The sequence below is a fragment of the Chanodichthys erythropterus genome, chromosome 13 (genome assembly GCF_024489055.1).
Source record: "Chanodichthys erythropterus isolate Z2021 chromosome 13, ASM2448905v1, whole genome shotgun sequence".
NCBI classification, from domain to species: Eukaryota; Metazoa; Chordata; class Actinopteri; order Cypriniformes; family Xenocyprididae; genus Chanodichthys; species Chanodichthys erythropterus.
The window spans coordinates 3,841,932-3,864,789 of record NC_090233.1 but is presented as its reverse complement, the minus strand read 5'-3'; the positions used below and the strand labels follow the sequence as shown (position 1 = coordinate 3,864,789).

The following is a 22,858-nucleotide window of genomic DNA, read 5'->3' as shown; positions in this document are numbered from 1 at the left end:
ATTTATCAAACTGACCCCACTTCCTTTAAGACCACATGAAACAGGTCCCAATTTGCATCCTATTTATCACTCCAAGAGTTGCATCCAAAAGATATATAGGACAAAAAGTGTGGATAAAAATAGATTTTGAACTGAATCCATTTCCTGTTCACCTCATCCATGGTTTCTGTGCCTTCCTCTCATTCTATCCATTTCCTGTCATTCTTCTCATCTTACTAACCTGTGGTGTTGTTGGAGTGAGTGGGTGAGCTGGTGTAGCTGGCACGAGGAATGCTTATCCTCCCTGCAATGATCCCTCCATCATCTTCTCCTCTTTTTTCCTCTCCTTCCTCCTCTTCCTCTCCGCTGTCCCACACGCTGTTCTCGGATGGGTATTCAAATGTGCTCTGTAGGCTGGACTCGTTGAAGGATATTTTTAACTGTGGTGGAGTCAGAGAACAGTTTGTTAGGTTCGAGACCTGCACGGAATCTGCAAATGCAGAATTCCAAAAAACGCTCTGCAGATTTCCACAGAGTACGAGTGTCCAGCATATTTTGACACAGTTTAAATGCATCCTAGTTTGAGAGAAGCCCAGAGTGCTCAGAGCTGTGACCTAGACAAAGTGTGATGACTTTGAAAAGGTAAAATATAGGATAGGTTTGATTTGAGTTATTTTTTTGGTCACTAAATAAGTATCATAATTCCATATTGTACTATTTTGTAGTTTTGAGGGCTTTAAAATGATTCGAAAATTAAACCTAAAATTACATTATTAGAAATAACAAAGTATGAGGTGTGTCCACACTATTTGTTTAGCAAAACTTTACCAGGCCTGTGCACTTGATATTTATCTACACCAAGGATCTATAGTAACAAATGGAGGCATTTTTTGACTATGCACATAATGCAAATGAAAGGGAAATGATGGGTCAAAAATTAAGCATTAACAGACAACATAGTTTCCTTATTGCTTTATTTGTTACTCACGCCATATGATTTATTTAAGCTTGTCTGATAATCTAAGTCAGCCATGGTCATAAATGTTGACACGCAAATCGATTGGGAAACTTAAATGAACTAAGAAAACCTTTTTGGAAGTGGTGTGACGGTACCATAACATTCCTTGAAATATAACGTGCCATTGAATGATTATTATCATACATTCATACAATTGCACTTATTGTGTACATACATGTTTTTACATTGTACTTATATTTAAAAAAATCTTGCATGTAATTACAGCTGTAATTAATTTCTGTAGTCACATCAGTAATTACACTGTTGACCTTACCCCTAACCCACCCTTAAAACTAACCATACGAAACTTGCCCCTAACTTTACCCGTATCCAACCACCATAGCAGCTAAAGTGGTCTGCAATACAACATGAACACAAGAATGTCATGCAGACACCTAGAAACCACCAAGAACACCTTATCATTCACATAGCAACACTCTGGTAACCACTCACAACACCTTAACATTGTGTTAATCTTATTAAGGACTTATCAGACAAATAAATACCGTGTTGTCTGATTCAAACTCAATGTGACGGGCCACTAAAATAATGTAGGCCTATGTAGTGTCCAAAGCACCCTAGTGACAGTCACCTGGTCAACGTCTGTGCCCTGGCCCATGTGTGTCAGCGCTGTCCTAAATCTACTCTAATCTCAATCACATGTCCTTAATCAACTACAGTACATATAAGCAAGCTTAATTTACAAAGGATGTGAACATGGCCTTACATGGCACGCCTATCAAAATGACTGGGCAAAGGCCACATATAATTGGGTAATGTTTATTTGGTGTAATAAACATTGCCTTCTATACTAATATACCTTGTTAACCATCATGTGTCAATGAGATTACCTTCCCTTTTTTTCGTTTTTTGGTCGCAGAAGCCCCAGTGCTGTATCTTTACCAATAATGTGTTTTCCTTTAAAAGTTTGGTGTGAGTACATTTTTTGTTTAGAAACCAAAAAATTAATACTTTTATTCATAGGACATTAAAAATTACAGTAAAGACTTTTATATGTTACAAACGTTTATACGTTTCAAAATTAATTAAATAAATAAATAAATTATTAATAATTATTAATTTAATAATGAATAATTGTTTTAAATGTTTTTCTTTTGAACTTTATATTAATCAAAGAATCCTAAAAAAAGGATCATGGTCTCCACAAAAATATTAAGCAGTATGTTTTCAAATCAGCATATTAAAATGATTTCTGAAGGATCATGTGACACTGAAGACTGGAATGGCTGCTGAAAAATTTCACATGAATAAATTACATTTTCAAATGTATTCAAATAATAATAATAATAATAAAAATAAAAAAAACAGTGATTTTACATTTTTATAATATTTCACAATATTACTGTTTTTACTGTATTTTTGTACGTGGCCACTTTCAGACAACAAACATGATAAGAGGTATGTTTAGCTTCATGTTAAGATTAAATATTTAAGATTCTTCATACAGTATCGGGGAATTACTAAAAGTCTAGCATTTTTATATTTGTGTATACTCTTTCAGAGGTGTTGTACAAGCTTTGCCCTCCTTTAGTAACTTAGTGTTGACAAATCTATTGTGGTTACATAACACAATGGACATAGACTGGGTGTGTAGTCAAATCTGTCTCTCTTTATATATATAAAAAAAAAAAAACAAAGACAAAGGATACAAACATAATACCTAAAGGATTATCTCATGGCATTATACATCCTGAAATAAAAGACATTCAGCACCTTCAGATTGTATCCACCCTCTTTTCATCTTTTGTTTCTGTTAAATATCTAATAACACAAATCATTTATAAATCTATACACTCACTTTATTATTAGGTACACCTGTTCAACTGCTTGTTAATGCAAATATCTAATCAGCTAATCACATGGCATCAAATCAATACATTTAGGCATGTAGACAATCTGCTGAAGTTCAAACTAAGCATCAAGAAGAAGACACACCGGGTGCCACTTTTGTCAGCTAAGAACAGGAAACTGAGGATATAATCTGCATGGGCTTACCAACATTGGACAATAGAAGACTGTAAAAACATTGCCTGGTCTTATGAGTCTCGATTTCTGCTGTGACATTCAGATGGTAGGATCAGGATTTGGCATGAACAACATTAAAGCATGGATGCATGTCAAGTCAAGTCACCTTTATTTATATAGCGCTTTTTACAATGCAGATTGTATCAAAGCAGCTTTGTTTACATTGATAACTGGTACATAATTTGGCTGCACAGCAGCTCTTAAATAATAGTAGCAGGCAGATTAGAAACACTGTTGAATAAATGTCAAGAATACTATTGAATATCAAATGTCAAGTGTCCCCAACTAAGCAAGCCAAAGGCGACAGCGGCAAGGAACCCAAACTCCATCATGTGCTGCTGCTGGTGGTGGTGTAAAGTTGTGGGGTTATTTTTTTTTTAGCCCCTTAGTACTTATTGATCATTGTGTAAATGCCACAGCCTCACATCTGAGTATTGTTGCTGACCATGTCCATCCCTTAGTGTACCCATCTTCTGATGGCAGCAGGATAACGAGCCATGTCACAAAGCTCAAATCATCTCAAACTGGTTTCTTGACCATAACAATGACTTCACTATACTCAAATGGCCTCCACAGTCACCAGATCTCAATCCAAATGAGCCGGGTTTTCTAAACCTATCCTGGAGCACTACACATTTTCAAGTCTCCCTCATCTAACATACCTGATTCAACTAATCAGCTCAATAGTAGAGACTGCAAGACCTGAATTGTGTGTGTCAGATAAGGGAGACTTACAAAACAACCCCTGCAATAGAGCACCTTTGGAATGTGGTGGAGCAGGAGATTTGCATGATGAACATGCAGCTGACTAATCAACAGCAAATGTGTGATCCTATCATGTCAATATGGACCAAAATTTCTGAAAAATGTTTACAATGCAATGAAGAATTAAGGCAGCTCTGAAGGCAAAAGGGGCTCCAACTCTGTACTAGAATATATATATATATATATATATATATATATATATATATATATATATATATATATGAATGATACATTTAAATGATTAAATTAAAGATTTTATTATTATTATTATTATTATTATATGGCAGTCAATAATTTTGTTCATTGTCCTTTAGCAGCAGTTACAGCCTAGAATTTTCTTGGTTTGAGTTCTGCACATTTAAAGTTTTGCCTAATCCTAAATGCAAATTTGTTCCAGCTCCAAAGTAGACACTGAGTATCAATGGACAGCAATTTTCAGATCATACTACTGATTCTCAATTAGAATTAAGTCTAGGCTTTTTCATAATGCTAACTTTTTGCAATCCATTCTTTTACCGCCTTTGCTGTGTGTTCTGGATCATTGCCCTGCTGGAAAATTAATCTCCACACAAAGTTAATATCTCTGGCTGACTGAATCTAGTTTTCTTTACAGATTTGCATGTGTCCAAGTTGCCAACAACCTTTTCAGTTTTCTCTACTAGAAAACAACTTCAAATCATGATGCTGCCACTACCATAATTGACAGCAGGGTGTTATTTGGGTGTTGGGATGTATTTGTTTTGCATCAAACATATGCAATAGTCTTTCAGGTCAATTTTTTGTGGTTTTGGTTTGCTACTTAGTGTGTCACATTCTCATTCCAGAAATGAAATTTGGCATTTATCAAAAGAGACATCTTATGTAGCCATGCCCAAGTAGGCTAAATCTAAAGTGCAATCAATAGGGCTGTAAAAACATCACAAACTTTCCACTGTTTCCACCGAACAACATCTTGATATTCTGGCATGACTTTAGACTTCATGATGATTTTACATTTTTTAATTTAAGGTTATTAATTTATTTATTTTTTTTTCCACTTTCTGAAGAAAATATGAGTGGTGGTTGGCAGTGCAAAACCCACTGCAACAATATTCTGCCTCTGTTTCAAAAGTAAATGTTCCAAGCCAAAAGTCTCTTCTTAAAATGCTGCATAATCTGAACTATCATGCATATTGTGCAAGTTTAATTCTTTGCACAAACCTCTAGGTAACAGCAATACTAAAATTGGACAAAATCCAATGTATTATTTGACATTAAATCGTCTGACACCTTGGATTTATTTCTTCACTGAGCTTATCTCAAGGCATTCTGTGCTGATCTTCAAAAAAGTATTTTATGTTGCCTCAGAACTGGTCGAGACAAGGTATCTTAGAAAAGACAGAATTAAGATGACTAGCTTTTGAAACTTTTTGTGTCTGGATCATCTATGTGTTCTTAAAATGTAATGGGCATCTCACTATAGGTTTTGGAACAGAGCAATTACATCAGATTTACATAAATATGTAGAAATTCAGCACCAGCCTTAGCATTAAACAACACTTGCGACCATAGCCATTTTCCCACTCAACTACTGTAGTTTCTTTAACCTACTGCTTTCTGAGGCATGATTTACCCAAACTCTGAATAAGTCACTGGCAGTAACAAGCAAAGTTTCCAGTGTGGAGTTATTTGGTCATTCTTGGCTCATGCTGACATATTTCCTGACTATTCAGCCAATGTTAGAAATGTGAGCACAGCGTGATATGTTGGCAGTTTCAACCATTTCCCATCGCAATTCACCAGCACAATTTGAACAAATATTTTAAAATATATATTCTTTGGCGTGAGAAAAAAGTCAAATTCCATTCAAGCAGATCAATCATTATACAGAAATATTTTCAGAGCGCTCATCTAACACATTCTGGATGAAGAGATTGGAAACAGCACCAATGGAAAGGATTCTTCATATTTATTCCATATTTTGCTCTCTACACCTATTAAAGGGTATTATTTTAAAGAATGTAGGTAATTAAACAGTTGAGGATAGCCATTGACTTCTATAGTAGGGAAAAAATACTATAGAAGTCATTGGGTGCCATCAGCTGTTTGGTTACCAACATTCTTTTAAATATCTTCTTTTGTGCTCAGCAGAATGAAACTCATACAAGTTTGGAAGGTCAAGTAATTTTCATTTTTGGAAACAATGCCTCTGCATTTACTCCCGATTTCTCTCAACATGGGGACATGAGAGTTGTCAGTCAATAAATGGGAAAACAAAGTAACCTGCGTTACTTATTTGAAAGAATAACTTTTATAAAATAACTTATTTACTTAGCTGTAAATTTAAACGTAATGTGTTAATTTACTTGTTACTTGAAAAAAGTAATCTGATTACGTAACTCGCGTTACTTGTAATGTGTTACCACCAACACTGGTTGTAGGTGAGTCACATGTCAAAATAGCAGCTCGAATCATCCTGAATGTCTGGATCATCACAGAGCTTTGTACAAAATGTGGATGAGTAGTCAAATATGTTTTTCCACAACTAGAGATATTAATTTTCAAGAAGTTCAATAATCGATTGCAATTTCAATTAATAATCAATTAATCAAAACCCTGCAAAATGCATGTTAAAGACTCCAAAGTGCATGAGGTCAAGGGTGGCACCACTACTCCAAAAGTGGTGGGGAAAACTTTTATGATTTTACTGTGTATAATTGCTGCTTTATGATCTTGTGATTTTAAACAGTTTATAACAAGGTTGTAAACATTACCATTTGCACAGTTAACATGCTACATTCTAAATTATGTATCATAAATTAATTAATTTCTTTTTCACACATTTGTTCATCTTGTTAGTGTTAATTTTAAAAAAATATTTTTGCGCATTATTGTGTTCTTTATTATTTCATTATTAGTTCTTTCTTAATGATGTTACATCATTTTATTTTAATATTAAAATGAAAAATTTACACAAGCCAATTCAATTGTCTCATTCTATTCTATTTAATTGTCTTATCTATTGTTATGCTAGTAACTGATTCAACTTTCAGACTAATCTGATTGACAGAAAATGACATGCTCATGTTGTTAATGTTTTGTTATTTCAGCAAACAGTTTGATTTGTATACTCAGTTATACAGCATTAAGTTAAAGAGGGCAACTTTATCATTCAACTGAATTGTGCACATGCATTTAACATTTGCAAGTATTGGTAAGTATTTCGTCTTAATAAATGTATTATTGATAATTTAGTATAATAATAATAATAATAATAAAAATAATAGTTTAACGTTTTTAAAATACAGATACTACTTTTCCCCATAAAACTGTTTTCTGAGTAAACATGTTTAGGGCAGAATTTACTAGAGACGCTATCCTTATTTGAACCAGGCTGAGACTTCATGTAAACACACACACACACACACATACAGACATATCATGGGGGTTTCTCTCTGAATTACAACCTTTGGTTTGCAGCACACTGTAAAGCAGAAGCTGTCTAGCAAACATTGAATCTTTTTGTCAGTCTGATGCGTGAGGGGAAAGATTGTTACGGCCTCTCACTGATGTGTAGGGCAGACTAAGCAGATGCCTGATTAGAGCTAATCTGCTGCCAGGGTGTTTAATATTAGCAATCCCTCAGCACAGTACAGCTGGTAAGACCTACACAACAAACACACACCTATGGTTTCATAAGTGTGTAATGTGGGCAATCCAGTAACAAACGTGTGTATTCTTGCATAATCTAGGGGATTAGAATATTTCAGACATGTCTGAATCATTTCACTTGCAATATAGTGCTTTCTAGAAATCCATTATTGTAATATTTAAAGTTAAAATTAACAACCGATTTTAATATAAACATTTAAATTTCTATTTTTTTATTATAACAACACTTTTTAGTTAAATAATTTTTTTTATAAAAATACTTTTTTTCAGGTTGTCCCGCCAGTAAACACATTATCAGAGAAGAGAGGGTGGGGAAGTTATTTTGATTGACAATTACAAGGAGGGTTGCCCCAATCGAGAGGCAAGCTTTAAATAGCATTTAGTGAAGTTTTGTTCACGCATCAACTGAAAATAGCATCAACTTAAAGATTTATTCTTTCAATTTAACAATCAATATCAGTTCATCAAAATGAGAAATTAAAATCGAGAAATTGATATTTTAAACCCAGCCTTTGTGGGAAATTATATTAAGACATATAATAGGAACATACTAATGTCACGGATCCCTTGTTCCCCTGGACTCCATTTCCCATCATCCTCCTGTTCTCCACACCTGCACTCACTTCCCTCGTCTGCTCCTCATCAGCACTCATCACCTGCACCTGGACTCTATTGTTAGCACTCCCTTTATATGGCACTCACTCCCTTCACTCCTTGTCCGTTCTCTGTTGTGTTAACGTTGTATGTTGGTGTTCCTGCCTTGTTTAAGTAAAGATCTATATGTATTGTGGAAATCCGTATCTGCCTCGTCTCTCTGCACCAGCATCCGTAACAGAAGAACGGACCTAAAACTACCGGATTTTCCACAGAGAAAAAAAAAAAAAAAGGATGGAAGCTTCCTTCTTCTCCCGGGCTCCAACTTCTCCCATGCCTCTCTCATCCTGGACAGCTGGTGAGCGGCTCATTGGACTCTTACAGGTGAGTCGTTCGCTGGAGAGGTATGTGGAGGAGTTCGCTGAGCTTGCTTTTTTGTCTGACTGGCCTGAAGCATGTTTGATCGCCCTGTTTCTGGATGGTCTGGACGACAACACTGTCCGTTTAAACAAACCTGATTTTCGTCTCTCCTTAAGCGAAACTATCAATTTAATTTTGTTTTTGAATGAGTCCAAATTTTTCGTGGAACAGGTTCAGGATGTGTGTTTGTCTCCAGGCCATCCAGAAACACGGTTGGCCGGGCCAGTCAGTCAGCCTCCGTCCTCCTCCGCATACCCCTCCAGCGAAGGTTCCCCCTGTGTCCTGCCGGGCCCACAAATCTCCGCTGGGTCCGGTAAACCTAAGAGGAGGAAGAGGAAGAAGGGCGAGCGCTCTCCAGTCTCCTGCGAGCCAGTCTCTCCAGTCTCCTGCGAGCCAGTCTCTCCAGTCTCCTGCGAGCCAGTCTCTCCAGTCTCCTGCGGGCCAGTCTCTCCAGTCTCCTGCGGGCCAGTCTCTCCAGTCTCCTGCGGGCCAGTCTCTCCAGTCTCCTGCGGGCCAGTCTCTCCAGTCTCCTGCGGGCCAGTCTCTCCAGTCTCCTGCGGGCCAGTCTCTCCAGTCTCCTGCGGGCCAGTCTCTCCAGTCTCCTGCGGGCCAGTCTCTCCAGTCTCCTGCGGGCCAGTCTCTCCAGTCTCCTGCGGGCCAGTCTCTCCAGTCTCCTGCGGGCCAGTCTCTCCAGTCTCCTGCGGGCCAGTCTCTCCAGTCTCCTGCGGGCCAGTCTCTCCAGTCTCCTGCGGGCCAGTCTCTCCAGTCTCCTGCGGGCCAGTCTCTCCAGTCTCCTGCGGGCCAGTCTCTCCAGTCTCCTGCGGGCCAGTCTCTCCAGTCTCCTGCGGGCCAGTCTCTCCAGTCTCCTGCGGGCCAGTCTCTCCAGTCTCCTGCGGGCCAGTCTCTCCAGTCTCCTGCGGGCCAGTCTCTCCAGTCTCCTGCGGGCCAGTCTCTCCAGTCTCCTGCGGGCCAGTCTCTCCAGTCTCCTGCGGGCCAGTCTCTCCAGTCTCCTGCGGGCCAGTCTCTCCAGTCTCCTGCGGGCCAGTCTCTCCAGTCTCCTGCGGGCCAGTCTCTCCAGTCTCCTGCGGGCCAGTCTCTCCAGTCTCCTGCGGGCCAGTCTCTCCAGTCTCCTGCGGGCCAGTCTCTCCAGAGCCCGCTCGCCAGTCTCTCCAGAGCCCGCTCGCCAGTCTCTCCAGAGCCCGCTCGCCAGTCTCTCCAGAGCCCGCTCGCCAGTCTCTCCAGAGCCCGCTCGCCAGTCTCTCCAGAGCCCGCTCGCCAGTCTCTCCAGAGCCCGCTCGCCAGTCTCTCCAGAGCCCGCTCGCCAGTCTCTCCAGAGCCCGCTCGCCAGTCTCTCCAGAGCCCGCTCGCCAGTCTCTCCAGAGCCCGCTCGCCAGTCTCTCCAGAGCCCGCTCGCCAGTCTCTCCAGAGCCCGCTCGCCAGTCTCTCCAGAGCCCGCTCGAGTCTCTCCAGAGCCCGCTCGAGTCTCTCCAGAGCCCGCTCGAGTCTCTCCAGAGCCCGCTCGCCAGTCTCTCCAGAGCCCGCTCGCCAGTCTCTCCAGAGCCCGCTCGCCAGTCTCTCCAGAGCCCGCTCGCCAGTCTCTCCAGAGCCCGCTCGCCAGTCTCTCCAGAGCCCGCTCGCCAGTCTCTCCAGAGCCCGCTCGCCAGTCTCTCCAGAGCCCGCTCGCCAGTCTCTCCAGAGCCCGCTCCAGTCTCTCCAGAGCCCGCTCCAGTCTCTCCAGAGCCCGCTCCAGTCTCTCCAGAGCCCGCTCCAGTCTCTCCAGAGCCCGCTCCAGTCTCTCCAGAGCCCGCTCCAGTCTCTCCAGAGCCCGCTCCAGTCTCTCCAGAGCCCGCTCCAGTCTCTCCAGAGCCCGCTCCAGTCCCCACAGAGCCAGCTCCAGTGCCTGTGGGGATTTTAATTGTATTTGAGGGGATGAACGAGCCTGCCGCCCCAGCCGCCGCCGCCGAGCCTGCCGCTCCAGCCGCCGCCGCCGAGCCAGCCGCTCCAGCCGCCGCCGCCGAGCCAGCTGCTCATATTATGAACTTTATTATAAAAGTCTCCAGCTCAAAGACTGTTTTCCCTCCCTGCCTCCCTCTCCCACCTCCTCCCATTTGTCTCGACATGTCACCTCCACCTCTAGCCCCTTCATCCAGTACTCCACCTCGGCCCTCGGTCCCATTACCTCCACCTTGGCTCCAACCTCCCTCGTCTCCACCATGGCCCATCAGTCCACCAGCTTCACCAGTCTCCATCCTTCCTCCGGTCAAACATTGGTCGTCCATCAGCCTGCCCTCACCTCAGGACTTCACTCCTCCGTATTCACTCCGTCCCTCTGTCCCTCAGTTCTGTTGGCTTCTTCACTCCCTCCTGTTCTCCCTTTGTTGTCTGTCGTCCTGCCTCCGCTGCGGCCTTCTGGAGCCCTGCCTACACCTCGTCGGCGGAACCGCCGGTGTCGCCATGGTCCGACGGACCTTCAGCGTTGCCTGGACTCCATGGCTTCTCGGCAGCCCAGGACCCCTGACCCGCCATGGCTGCCCACGGCCCCCTGACCCGCCATGGCTGCCCACGGCCCCCTGACCCGCCATGGCTGCCCACGGCCCCCTGACCCGCCATGGCTGCCCACGGCCCCCTGACCCGCCATGGCTGCCCACGGCCCCCTGACCCGCCATGGCTGCCCACGGCCCCCTGACCCGCCATGGCTGCCCACGGCCCCCTGACCCGCCATGGCTGCCCACGGCCCCCTGACCCGCCATGGCTGCCCACGGCCCCCTGACCCGCCATGGCTGCCCACGGCCCCCTGACCCGCCATGGTTTTTGAGCCTGCCCTGGAGACCTCCACTCCAGTCTACTCCTCCCCCTGCTCCGGTTTGAGGTCTCCAGGGCGCCCACCCCCCTCCCGGTTGTTACATCTACGGCGCGAGGACGCGCCTACCGGGAGGGGGAGGTACTGTCACGGATCCCTTGTTCCCCTGGACTCCATTTCCCATCATCCTCCTGTTCTCCACTCCTGCACTCACTTCCCTCGTCTGCTCCTCATCAGCACTCATCACCTGCACCTGGACTCTATTGTTAGCACTCCCTTTATATGGCACTCACTCCCTTCACTCCTTGTCCGTTCTCTGTTGTGTTAACGTTGTATGTTGGTGTTCCTGCCTTGTTTAAGTAAAGATCTATATGTATTGTGGAAATCCGTATCTGCCTCGTCTCTCTGCACCAGCATCCGTAACAACTAAGGGTATATTCTATATGCTCATCTTCTATTGCACAGTGGGTTGTGGGTAATGTAAGTTGATAATGAATGTATAGGTACACATTTTGAAGCAAAACAGCATCTGTGTACCTTTGGTCAAAGTCAATGAAATATGAACTGGGACACACTACATACAGTTTCACATACTATTTAGGACAGATTTATGCAAATAGACATAACCAGCCAATGTGTTGTTGAGGTCATAGTTAAAACAAAAAGATGGAAATGGAAGAGATTTTATCACTTTATCTTGTCATGCTTGGTTTGGACACAGTGTCTGAGTCTGCATGAGAAATTAATTACAACATATGTTTTGTTTGTGGAGAAGGAGAATTTTTTTTTTTTTTTACATATTAGTCACAATATAAATGAATAGAATATGAGTAGGCCTGAAGGGAATCTGCAGATTTCTGATTTTCAAAAGTCAAATGCACAATGCTATACGTGTTTATTAAATAACTTCAATCATCATATAATCATAAAGGCTGATTAAACGTTTGTAAAGGGCCATAGAGATGTGTGCCATAGGTAAAGAAACAGCCTAAATGGATGACCAGTCCTACATAAGGAGTTACAGTATTATCATAATGTCAAAACTGCTCTTTCCCACGGAATGAAAATGTATGATGATCAGTAAAGGCCTGGAAGTCTGTTTCTATTTTGCATTTAAAACTGTAATAGTATTTCAGTATTTCAAACTATATTTTTATCATAATAAAGTGAAAAGTTGAATAGAAAAATGTACACAATTCATGAACTGAAGCAAGAATATCTGGATGTCTCTATACAGGACTTGTTGTGCTGCACATTTAAAAGGCTCTATGTGTTTTTTTCGAGTTGTAATGTTAGAAATTTGTAATGTTAGAAAATGAACAAAATTAAGACTCATAAATATCAGTATTATAATTATCATATTGTATTGTATTGTTTTTCTTAACTTTTTTTTACAACGGAATATTACAAGAGTGATAATGTTAATAATAATAATAATAATAATACATTTTTTAAAATCACAATCTCAATTTTTATCTGAAAAAAAAAAAAATCACAATTCAATTTCGTCTTGTTGTAATAGGACACATACATGTAAACATGTGATTATTTGATTATTGACCTAGAAATACTGCAGAAATTAGAACTTCCATTTAAAGGGTTAGTTCACCCCAAAATTAAAATTCTGTCATTAATTTCTCGCCTTCAAGTTGTTCCACACCAGTAAGACTTTTGTTCATCTTCTGAACACAAATGAAGATCTTTTTGATGACAGAGTGCTGTCAGTAACTACCACTTTGATACTTCAAAAAGTTCATAAAGAGATCGGAAAACTAAGCCATATGAATTGAGTGGTTTAGTCCAAATTTTCTGAAGAGAATCCATCGCTTGTTATGCCGAAAAAGTTTAATTGGGCTTTTACTCGCATGTAAACATTGATCAGCGAACATAAGCAGAAGCTCAACCAAACCCGTTTCACGCATGAGAACAAACCTATTCCGGAAGCTCAAACGTGCTGTGTAACCAATGAGGTTAATTCTCGTGTGTTACGCAGCATGTTTGAGCTTCCGGAAGAGGTTTGTTATCGTGCGCGTAGCAGATTTGGGTGAGCTTCTGCTTATGTCATAATGTTTGAGTAAAATGTTTCAGTTTTACTTTATTTTATTTTCAGGTAAGAAATAACTTATAAATTTGAACCTCACTGTGCACAATAAATGAAAATTTAAAATTAGACTAACATGTAATAGATTACAAAAATATGCACACATGGATTTTCCCTCACAATCAGCATAGAAAATGTGAAAACAGATTTCATGTGGGCCTAGATTTGATGCTCTCATTTACAGAAAGTCTTGAAATATTAATCAAGCCTAACACAAGCACTCATGAACAACACTGTGTAAAGGTGTGTAACGCTGCCTGATCTGGGCGGTTTGATAAATCATTGGCAAGTATAGGGCAGAAGGAGGGAAGGAAGTGTTTTGGAAACAAAAAGGCACAGATACCTAATTTAGGATTTCTAATGACAGGATAGAAAAACTGTGGTCTCTGTTGCTCAGCGACAGGATCCATGACTATTTTTAGAGAAAAGAGCAGAGGAGGAACAACAGCAAGAGCAAAAGAGCATGCAAACAGTGAAAACACAAGTATGCTATACTCTCATTAGAGACAGAGAAAGAAGGTTCCTATCAACAGGCTTATCACAGAAATCCAGGGCAGGAAAACACATGGCTGCCCGTATCATGACATACATAAAAAACACAGTCATATTCTTTCCGTGACGACCTACAGTGGTCATTTGGTATTTTTGAGCAGCTTGAGCTTATGGTTATGGTTTATTTGAATAAGATTTGCATTGACTATTTCAAGCCTGACTCTTAAACAACAAATTAGCATATGTGCAAACATCGATGTTAGTCAGCACCAGCACAAATATTTCACACAAATGTTTGTCATTCAGTTTGTGTCATTTAAAAGAATATTCAGGGTTAAAATGAAATCAAGGAATTGGTCATCCATAGAATGAAATGGTCATCATTTACTTATTACAACTCTTTACGTATTCCAATATCTTAGTATAAGGAACAGGCTGAAATAAATTCAAATAGTATTCCTTACTATAAAAACACTAGTATGTTTACTTGATTTTAACCAAAATGTTGACTTTACTACAACTTTGTAATTGTTGCTGAAATTTTAGAACAGATAGTTCCCATAGCTAATGTAATTTGAGTAAAATTAGAAAAAAATTTCAAGACATGCCAAGACAACCCCCCAAACAGTGCAGAATCTCACGGACTGAGGATTCAACATTATGTTTGCAGAGTGGATCTACTTCGGTGAAATAAAAGTAAAAGCTATTCTAGCTGTCTATTAATGGCTTGTTTACTCAGAAAACTCAAGTTAAGATCAATTAGTTTGATGTTGATTTTCCTAAAAAAAATTTTTTTTACTTACCATGATGGTGATTCATGTTCCCTTTGGTTGGGCACTTGAAACTTTGTTAAAGATTTTATAATTCTCTCCATTTTGGTGCAGCCATAGCTCTATAGAGACAGAGCGCATTTATGTTAATCTGAAAGCCACGCCCACCGGGGGGGAAAACAATCCAACCGTCTCCATTGAGTTTGTATTGTGTGAGGCTGCCTCCTTGTCTTTTCTGACTTATTACAAAAAACAGAACAATGTCTAAAAGCTGCTGTGTGACAAGGTGTACAGCTAACAAACTTACAAAACCCTGAAATAAGTTTTTATAAGCTGTCGACCCCCAAAAACGAATGTTTAAGGACATAAAAGTGGATACAGGCAGTGAGACAGAGAGCAACGGGTCATATTACTATAAGAAATGCATTGGAGGGGAACGTAATCGTGACAGGTGAATAATTCTTTGACATGGTAAAAAATAATGAATGGTTTGTTTTTGTTGGTTTGTTTAGCATATGTTGTCGCCGATTACGACCCCCTCCAGTGTATTTCTTAAAGTAATTATGACCATTTGCGCTCTGTCTCACTGCCTGTATCCACTTTTATGTCCTTAAACATTCATTTTTTGGGATCGACAGCTTATAAAAACTTATTTCTGGGTTTTTTAGCTTGTTAGCTGTGCACCTTGTCACACAGCAGCTTTTAGACATTGTTCTCTTTTTTGTAATAAGTCAGAAAAGACAAAGAGGCAGCCTCATGCAATACAAAGTCAATGGAGACGGTTGGTTTGTTTTTCCCCCCGGTGGGCGTGGTCTTCAGACTATGACGCGTTGCGCTCTGTCTCTATGCATCAAGAAATCATTGTTTGTGGTTTCAAAGGAAGAAGTAATTAAAAAAAAAAAAAAAAATTATGAGGTGATCTGATTTCTAACTGAATGTTGTTTAGTTAGATGTTTAATTTTCGTATTCAGTAGTAATGTTTTAAAATGTTTGTGCTAAGCATCTTGTTAAACTTTTAATTGAGTATCTGTAACAGTAGCTTACAGTTGACCACTTGAGCCACACACAGATCTCAACATTCAGCAAGCAAACCACAACAATGGTGACAATAAAATTTTATTTAAAGTAAATTAAGTACTCTCTACAGTTCTTCTTTTAGTTAGTAGTACTCTCGTGAACTATACTAACAACGCTTTTGTCAGTACAACATACTATTCTTCTTTCACTTTACTTGAAGAAAATGTGGAAACCGATTGCACATAGTTTTTTAAGTCTACGTAGCATAAAATGGCAGATTAAAGCCATGTTGAGAATAATAGTATTTAAGATGTTTGCAGAACACAATATAACACTGTTAGTTAAATGGAATTTATCGTGTAATCTTACTATTAAATCTTAAGTAAGATTAGTAAAAATTCTAGAGTATGTTAACTAGAATTGACATTAAACTAACTTGATATTTATTACTTAATTTACTTGGGAAGATTTAGATTTCTTTACTTTTAATAGATTATTAACTTAACTTCAGTTTTCCCTTCAAGTTTGCGTTGCAAAAATAAGGCAATCGGTTTCCAAACTTTTTTTTAAGTAAACTGAACTTACAGTGAATTTACAGTGTATGCTAGTCACATAATTGTACGGTTTGTCAAATCTCATTCTTGTTCTAAATCAAATATAGCAGTTTTCAGCAATTCTGGCCAGGTCTGAGACAAGCGACATTCTTGCATGTTTACAATGCTGCGCTGTCTGAATATGAGGGAAAATGTTTGACTTTTGAGACTAAACTCTCATATGACTTCTAAATGTAATCTTTTAAAAAATGAATATGCAAATGAATATGGGAATCACTACATTATAAATATACAGAATGGATATTTATTTAAAAAAATTATATTTAACCATGTTATTAAAATTATTTTTTTTTGAAGAAGAAGAAGAAGAAATGAGTAATGTTTTTTAAGATTGTGAGTGTTAGATAACAGCAAAGGTAATCGAAATGTAAAAACAGGGGAAATAATAATCATGCACAATAAGAGTGCATGCACATGAGTTCACACCATGTTGGAATTACCGCAATTATGAGATTCCGACTTGTAAAAAGCATTCACATTCTCATAGAACTCGTAGCTGCAACTTGTAAACTCTGAATTTTTTGGGAGCACCAACTTGTACCACGTGTACAGCTCATTTTGGTGTTGATAGTGTTGCCATTAAAAAACATGATTCAGAGTCCGAGGTCCTGTCACATGATCCTTCATTCAAATATGCATTTATTTGAAATAGAAATCTTTAATATTATAAATGTGTTTACTGTCAACCAGTTTCACTCATTGCTACTGCAAGGAAAAGAAAACACAATACAGTATTCAAAATGTGTTCTATAGAAAACTAATGGCATATGGGTTTGAAATGATATGAGGATGAGAAAATAAGGACAGACTTTTTATTTTTGGGTAAACTGTTTCTTTAAGGAAATAATTAATTTAAAAAGCAACAATGAGACTGCTGAAACACTCTCACATTCACGTTGACTATAACTTTCTCTCTCTCTCTCTCTCTCTCTCTCTCTCTCTCTCACTACAGCTCTCTATGATCCTCTCTGTCTCTCACACACATGCTGGAGTGACTCTTGAATTAAACATGACAGTGACAGTGGCGCTTTGCAGTCTGAATTCTAATTACATCGACTCTATTGTAGACACTGCGGCCATGTGACAGGCGCACACACACTCTCACACACACACAGAAGTGGTCCATATGGGATTACACAATGGCGTCAAAATTGTAGGACACATCACTAAATTATCTGAACTTCAAAGTCCAAACACAATAATGCATACCAAAGGCAAAGTAAACACACAAATACACAGCTGCTGAAGAGCCAGTGTCTGTCTCTGCCTGTAAGGAGAACTTCCTGGAGGACACCAGTAAGGTTAAGAAAAGGGAGGCAGGGGGAGGGGGAGGAGTAAGTGAGGATAAGGAGAGAGAGAGGTGTGGTGCATCATGGAGGAGACGGCATTCTGACTGGTCAATAATTAAACATGGTGGACTTTCATACTCGTAGCAGGACATACAGTAAAAGAGGAGGGTTTCCATCCACCTCCTTGTGTGTTTGTAAGGCTCACATCATAAAATTAGACATTTTACAGACAGAAATAAATTTTGCAAGCTCAAAGAATCTGCAACCAGAGGTGTATCCTCTCGTGTGTAAGGGAAATTATGGATTAAAAAGTTAACATAGTACAGGAAAATAAAAGATGACCAAACATAAAGATATCTGAAACTATAGGTTAATTACAAATAAAATATACAATATATTTTTTCTTAATATATTCAAGAAGTATACACTCTAAAAAACGGGTTATTTTTTCTACCCAAATGCTGGCCTGAGCTTGTTGGGTGTTGTTGTTTTTTTTAGTTATTTTTTCCATGGTTGGGTAGATTTTGTGTTACCCAGCCATTGGGTTAGTGGTCGGTCAATCTCACTCACAGCTGAAACAATACACCCCTCACCCACCCTCACTCCGATGCAACAACCCAGCAACGGAGGTGCTACAACAATCCAGCTTTGCATCCTTCTCAGAAGATTTCAACAAAACACCACTGCGATTATGAAAGGAATATATGTGGAAAATAGAAGAAAACTAATCGAAGCGGAGAGGAGAGAGAACTTTGAAAGTGACTGCAGCGAGGAACATGTTCTTTAAAACTGAAAGATTTCGTCGGACTGTTTTCTTTTCTCTAACATCCAAATCACATAAGCAGGCTTTCAGTCTTTTTTTGGCTGCACTCATCCTGATGGTTTTGGCCATAGTGCTATTAGTGTGTTCATTGGCAGGACAAAAATAAGCAAAATATGGTCAAATTTGTATTTAAATGTTATTAAATACTACACTTTTAAAAAGCAATTTCGTTTAACTGTGTAACTGTTGAGTTGTCTCTTTTCTGCACTTTTTCTCACATACACATGTACATGTTGTTTTTACCCTTGTCTATATTTTTGTCCATTCCTGGTTGTTCTTGCTTACTGATAAATGTTCACATTTATTTTGGGTTCATTTTATTCCAGTAATATAGTCATTTTTAAACAACCGTTGAATTAAATAAAACAGCCCAGCATGTTGGGTCAAACATTTAACCCAACTAACTGAGTCGCCAAAATGACTGCATTTTTTAGAGTGTAGACATCTTCATTAGTTCACTTCAGAATGAAAATTTTCTGATAATTTACTCACCCCTATGTCATCCAAGATGTTTATGTATTTCTTTCTTTAGTCAAAAAGAAAAGAAATTAAAGTTTTTGAGAAAAACATTCCAGGATTTTTCTCCATATAGTGGAGCTACCAACGGGTTAAAAGTCCAAACTGCAGTTTCAATGCAGCTTCAAAGGGCTCTACATGATCCCAGCCAAGGAATAAGGGTCTTATCTAGCGAAACGATCGGTCCGGTCATTTTCTATAAAAAAATGTTAAATTATACACTTTTTACCCACAAATGCTCATCTTGCACTAGCCCTGCGATGCACCACACATTACATAATCTTGGAAAGGTCACGCATGACGTAGGCAGAAGTATCGGGCAAGTGTTCACAAAGTGAATGTGCAAAGATTTAGTCAAACGGCATTTACAAAAAAAAGGTAAAACAATGACGTTGGACGATTTTGAAGATGGAGGAGAAAATGAGATGGACTTTTTTGCCCTACCGTGGTAATTCTGCCTAAATCACGTGTGACCTTACCAACTTGATTACGTAATGTGTGGCACATTGCAGAGCTAGTGCAAGACAAGCATTTGTGGTTAAAAAGTATATTGATACCTTTCTTTTTTTTTTAGAAAATGACCGATCGTTTCGCTAGATTATTCCTAGGTTGGGATCGTGTAGAGCCCTTTGAAGCTGCATTGAAACTCCTGGAAAATCCTGGAATGTTTTACCTCAAAAACCTTTGTTTCTTTTCAACTGAAGAAAGAAAAACATAATCTTGGATGACATGGGGGTGAGTAAATTATCAGGAAATTTTAATTCTGAAGTGAACTAATCCTTTAATTCTTGTTATTTAAAAAAAAGTTTTAAAAATATTTTACAAGACAAAAAGTATTTTTACAATTATCATGAATTATAAATGTATAAATGTTATTACATTTGGGGGGATTTATGCAGTAAGACATTTAACAACCTGAACTAACCTTGCCTTGTGAAAAAAAAAAAGTTCAAATTATCTGACATTTTAAAGGTACAATATGTAAATTTTTTGCAGTAAAATATCCAAAAACCACTAGGCTATGGTTATATATTTTGTCCAGCTGATTACAAACAATATCTCTAATGTTTTCAACTACTTGTAAATCGTGAGAAAATTCCCATTCTAAACAGTGACACGGGGCAGTGCAGTCGCCTGTCAATGACGTCAGTTACCTTTGTTACCGCCTTTACTGACGTAGAAACCACATGACAACAGTGCCGTGGACAAAAGCGGAAGTAGTGACTAGCGTCCAGCAAACCACTAGCTCGCTTCAAGCAGTTCCTTATTTACTTCTTGCACGTTTTATGGTGGATTGTGTTACTTATTTATGGAACATAATTACTGTTTACCATCTGCCGCTGGTTCTGTCGACAAGGACAGCTCCCGTAAACTCATGACCGGAAAAGCGGAAGCGGCGCCGGCGACTGTGTCATAATTAAAGTCCCGCTGCTCGTGAGGCGTGTGTTGATCAATCGCTCCAGCTCCTCGTTCAGCTCCCGCAACTCTCGTTCCTGCTCTGCTTCATACTACAGTAACGTTAATAATCGCATCCACAAGCAGGAGTTTTTCCAGACTCCAATCCCTATTCTTTTGCACCGTCCGTTGAGGAGACCACATGTCCCAAGTTTCCGCTCTAAAACATGGCGTCATCAAACTACGCCTTTGTTTTGAATAGGCTTCTAGCGACCTCTAGCGGAAAAAAATATCACAAATTGTACCTTTAAGAGATATAATGTCCTTCATTGACATATGGTCTGCAGGGTCCTCTCTTTATATTAAGGAGCATTATGACAAACTACTTATGCCAAAAAAGTTTTCTTTTCAAGAATTAATTTGAAGAAGGAGGCATTTTTTCTTCATTATAATATCAGAACAGTTGCACGCTGAAACTTTTGTCTCTATGTGCCCCCAAAAACAAGTAATCTTGCTTGACATGCAAGAAACCTCACTAGTGGATTAAATCATTCAATTCATATGGATTTAATTTACAATGTCTTAATGAACATTTTGAATCTTCACAGTTTTGCTGGCAAGGACTTATGATATTAAAAATATCTTAATTTGTCTTTCGAAGCTGAATAAAAGTCTTACGGGTTTAGAACAATGAGGGTGAGTGAATGATGACAGAAGAACTATCCCTTTAAGTCTGATTGCATAGAAAAGTAAACTCATATCATTCCTGAACCAGCCTCACAATTTTAAAAATGTCATTCATGCTTTATGCTAACAAATATTGCGGGAAGTGGGGCAAAGTATAACATGTTTAAATCTCTAACCCTTATCATGTATGAGAAAGATTTTCACTCTTGTTCAGCAAGGCCGGGAATGATACAACTCCCAGTGAGTAATACACTAATAAAACCACTCTCAACAGCCTCAAAGACAAACAGAAATGGCTAGTAAGTCTAGAGTGTACTGACAGACAAGAGCACCTGCGTTAAGCCCCCGCACACTTTCGAAAGCTGGGCCATGTCAAATTAAACCTTTAGTGGTTCATTAAAACACTCCCTCTTCAAACGCTTCAGAATGAGAAGCAGAGACATAAAAGCTATTTTTAAACCATGACGAAAGTCCTCTGACATATTCTGCCTCAAGCTTTTAATAATATTGACTTTCTATAAACACACCATAGACATGAGCATTTTCATGTACAGATCAAAGATCTAGTTATTAGGAATCTGTGATTAACTGAATTTTGATTAACTGAATTTCGTTTTGGCTTCCAACGATTATGAAAACATGATTATTGTACTCATTCCGTTCATTTTCTTTACAGTGGTGCGGCTTTTGCTCCTCCTTAAAAGCCCAAAAATAACATACAAATCAGAAAAATCATGAATGTGACTTTCATAAAATGCAGTCTACTATAGGACATGATTGATCATAAAAAGAGTTCTTAAAAGCGTAAATGAGAACTCATGGTATACCCCTGGTCTCTTTTTGTATGCGCCTCAAGAAGGAGCTGAATAGAGACAAATAAAAGTGTACTTTGAGCTTAGCATGCATGCCTAAATGGTAAAATACACAAAAATATGTCAGCTGGACTTGGCAAGTTGTCACATAAACAGTTGTGCTGCATCCCAATTCGCACACTATCCATCCTAAATAATATTAAAAATTAGAATTAGTGTGTCCCAAATCGTAGTATGTTGAAATTAATATTCCAAAGATACCCGGATGGTCTGCTTTCTCCGGTTGGAATCCGAGTGCAGATCTGTGCACACTCTAACGGCTAATATTGGCCACAACCCATTGCGCATTAGATGAGGATTCGATTAGAACTACAAACACATAACATGTCACACTTGTAATTTAGAAGCGGGATTTTTGCAGTGCATTGCAACGCCAAACTTGTACAGTGTGAAACAATGCAGTGTTAAAATGTTACAGCTAGACTAGGGCTGCACGATTATGACAAAAATCATAATTGTCGATTATTCCCTTGAAATTGTAATTGCGATTATTAATTACGATTATCATAATTTACATTAAATTATGTTTTGAATAGTTTATACCACTGTTTGAAGCAACGGCATGCCATATTTTTATATGAAAATAAACAAGCTGTAAACACTAAAAAACTTGTATTGCTTTTCTATAGCATTAAGCCTCAAATGTCAACTACATTGGTTTGATTTCTTCTTTAAATAAAAAAAAAGGTAAACATATACATGGTATTATAATGTTATACTAAAACTAAAATTAAAACAATGGGAAAAAACCCTTAACCTGTAAAAAGAAAAAGAAAAACATCTTAAGCATGCAGAAAAATGTAAGTGAACTTTTTTTGTAATTGCGCCTTCGAACGATTATGTAATTGTGACATCCTTAATTGTAATCATGATTAGAAATTCGATTAATTGTGTAGCCCTAAGCTAGATGCTTAGCAACAGAGAACCAATCACGTAAAATGTGAAGCAAGATAACCCAAGACAAGATGATTGACAGGGCAATTTAAACGGTGACAGGATGAACGTAACT

General features: G+C 39.1%; 1 protein-coding gene across 1 annotated transcript in view; it reads right to left on the bottom strand.

Moving 5' to 3' along the window:
* Window positions 1-22,858, bottom strand: part of tprn (taperin) — a 37,335-nt gene that overhangs the window by 5,819 nt on the left and 8,658 nt on the right. The window contains exon 2 of the mRNA XM_067406021.1: window positions 221-419. Within this exon, the coding sequence (XP_067262122.1) occupies window positions 221-419 (199 nt within the window). The remainder of the gene's footprint in view (window positions 1-220; window positions 420-22,858) is intronic.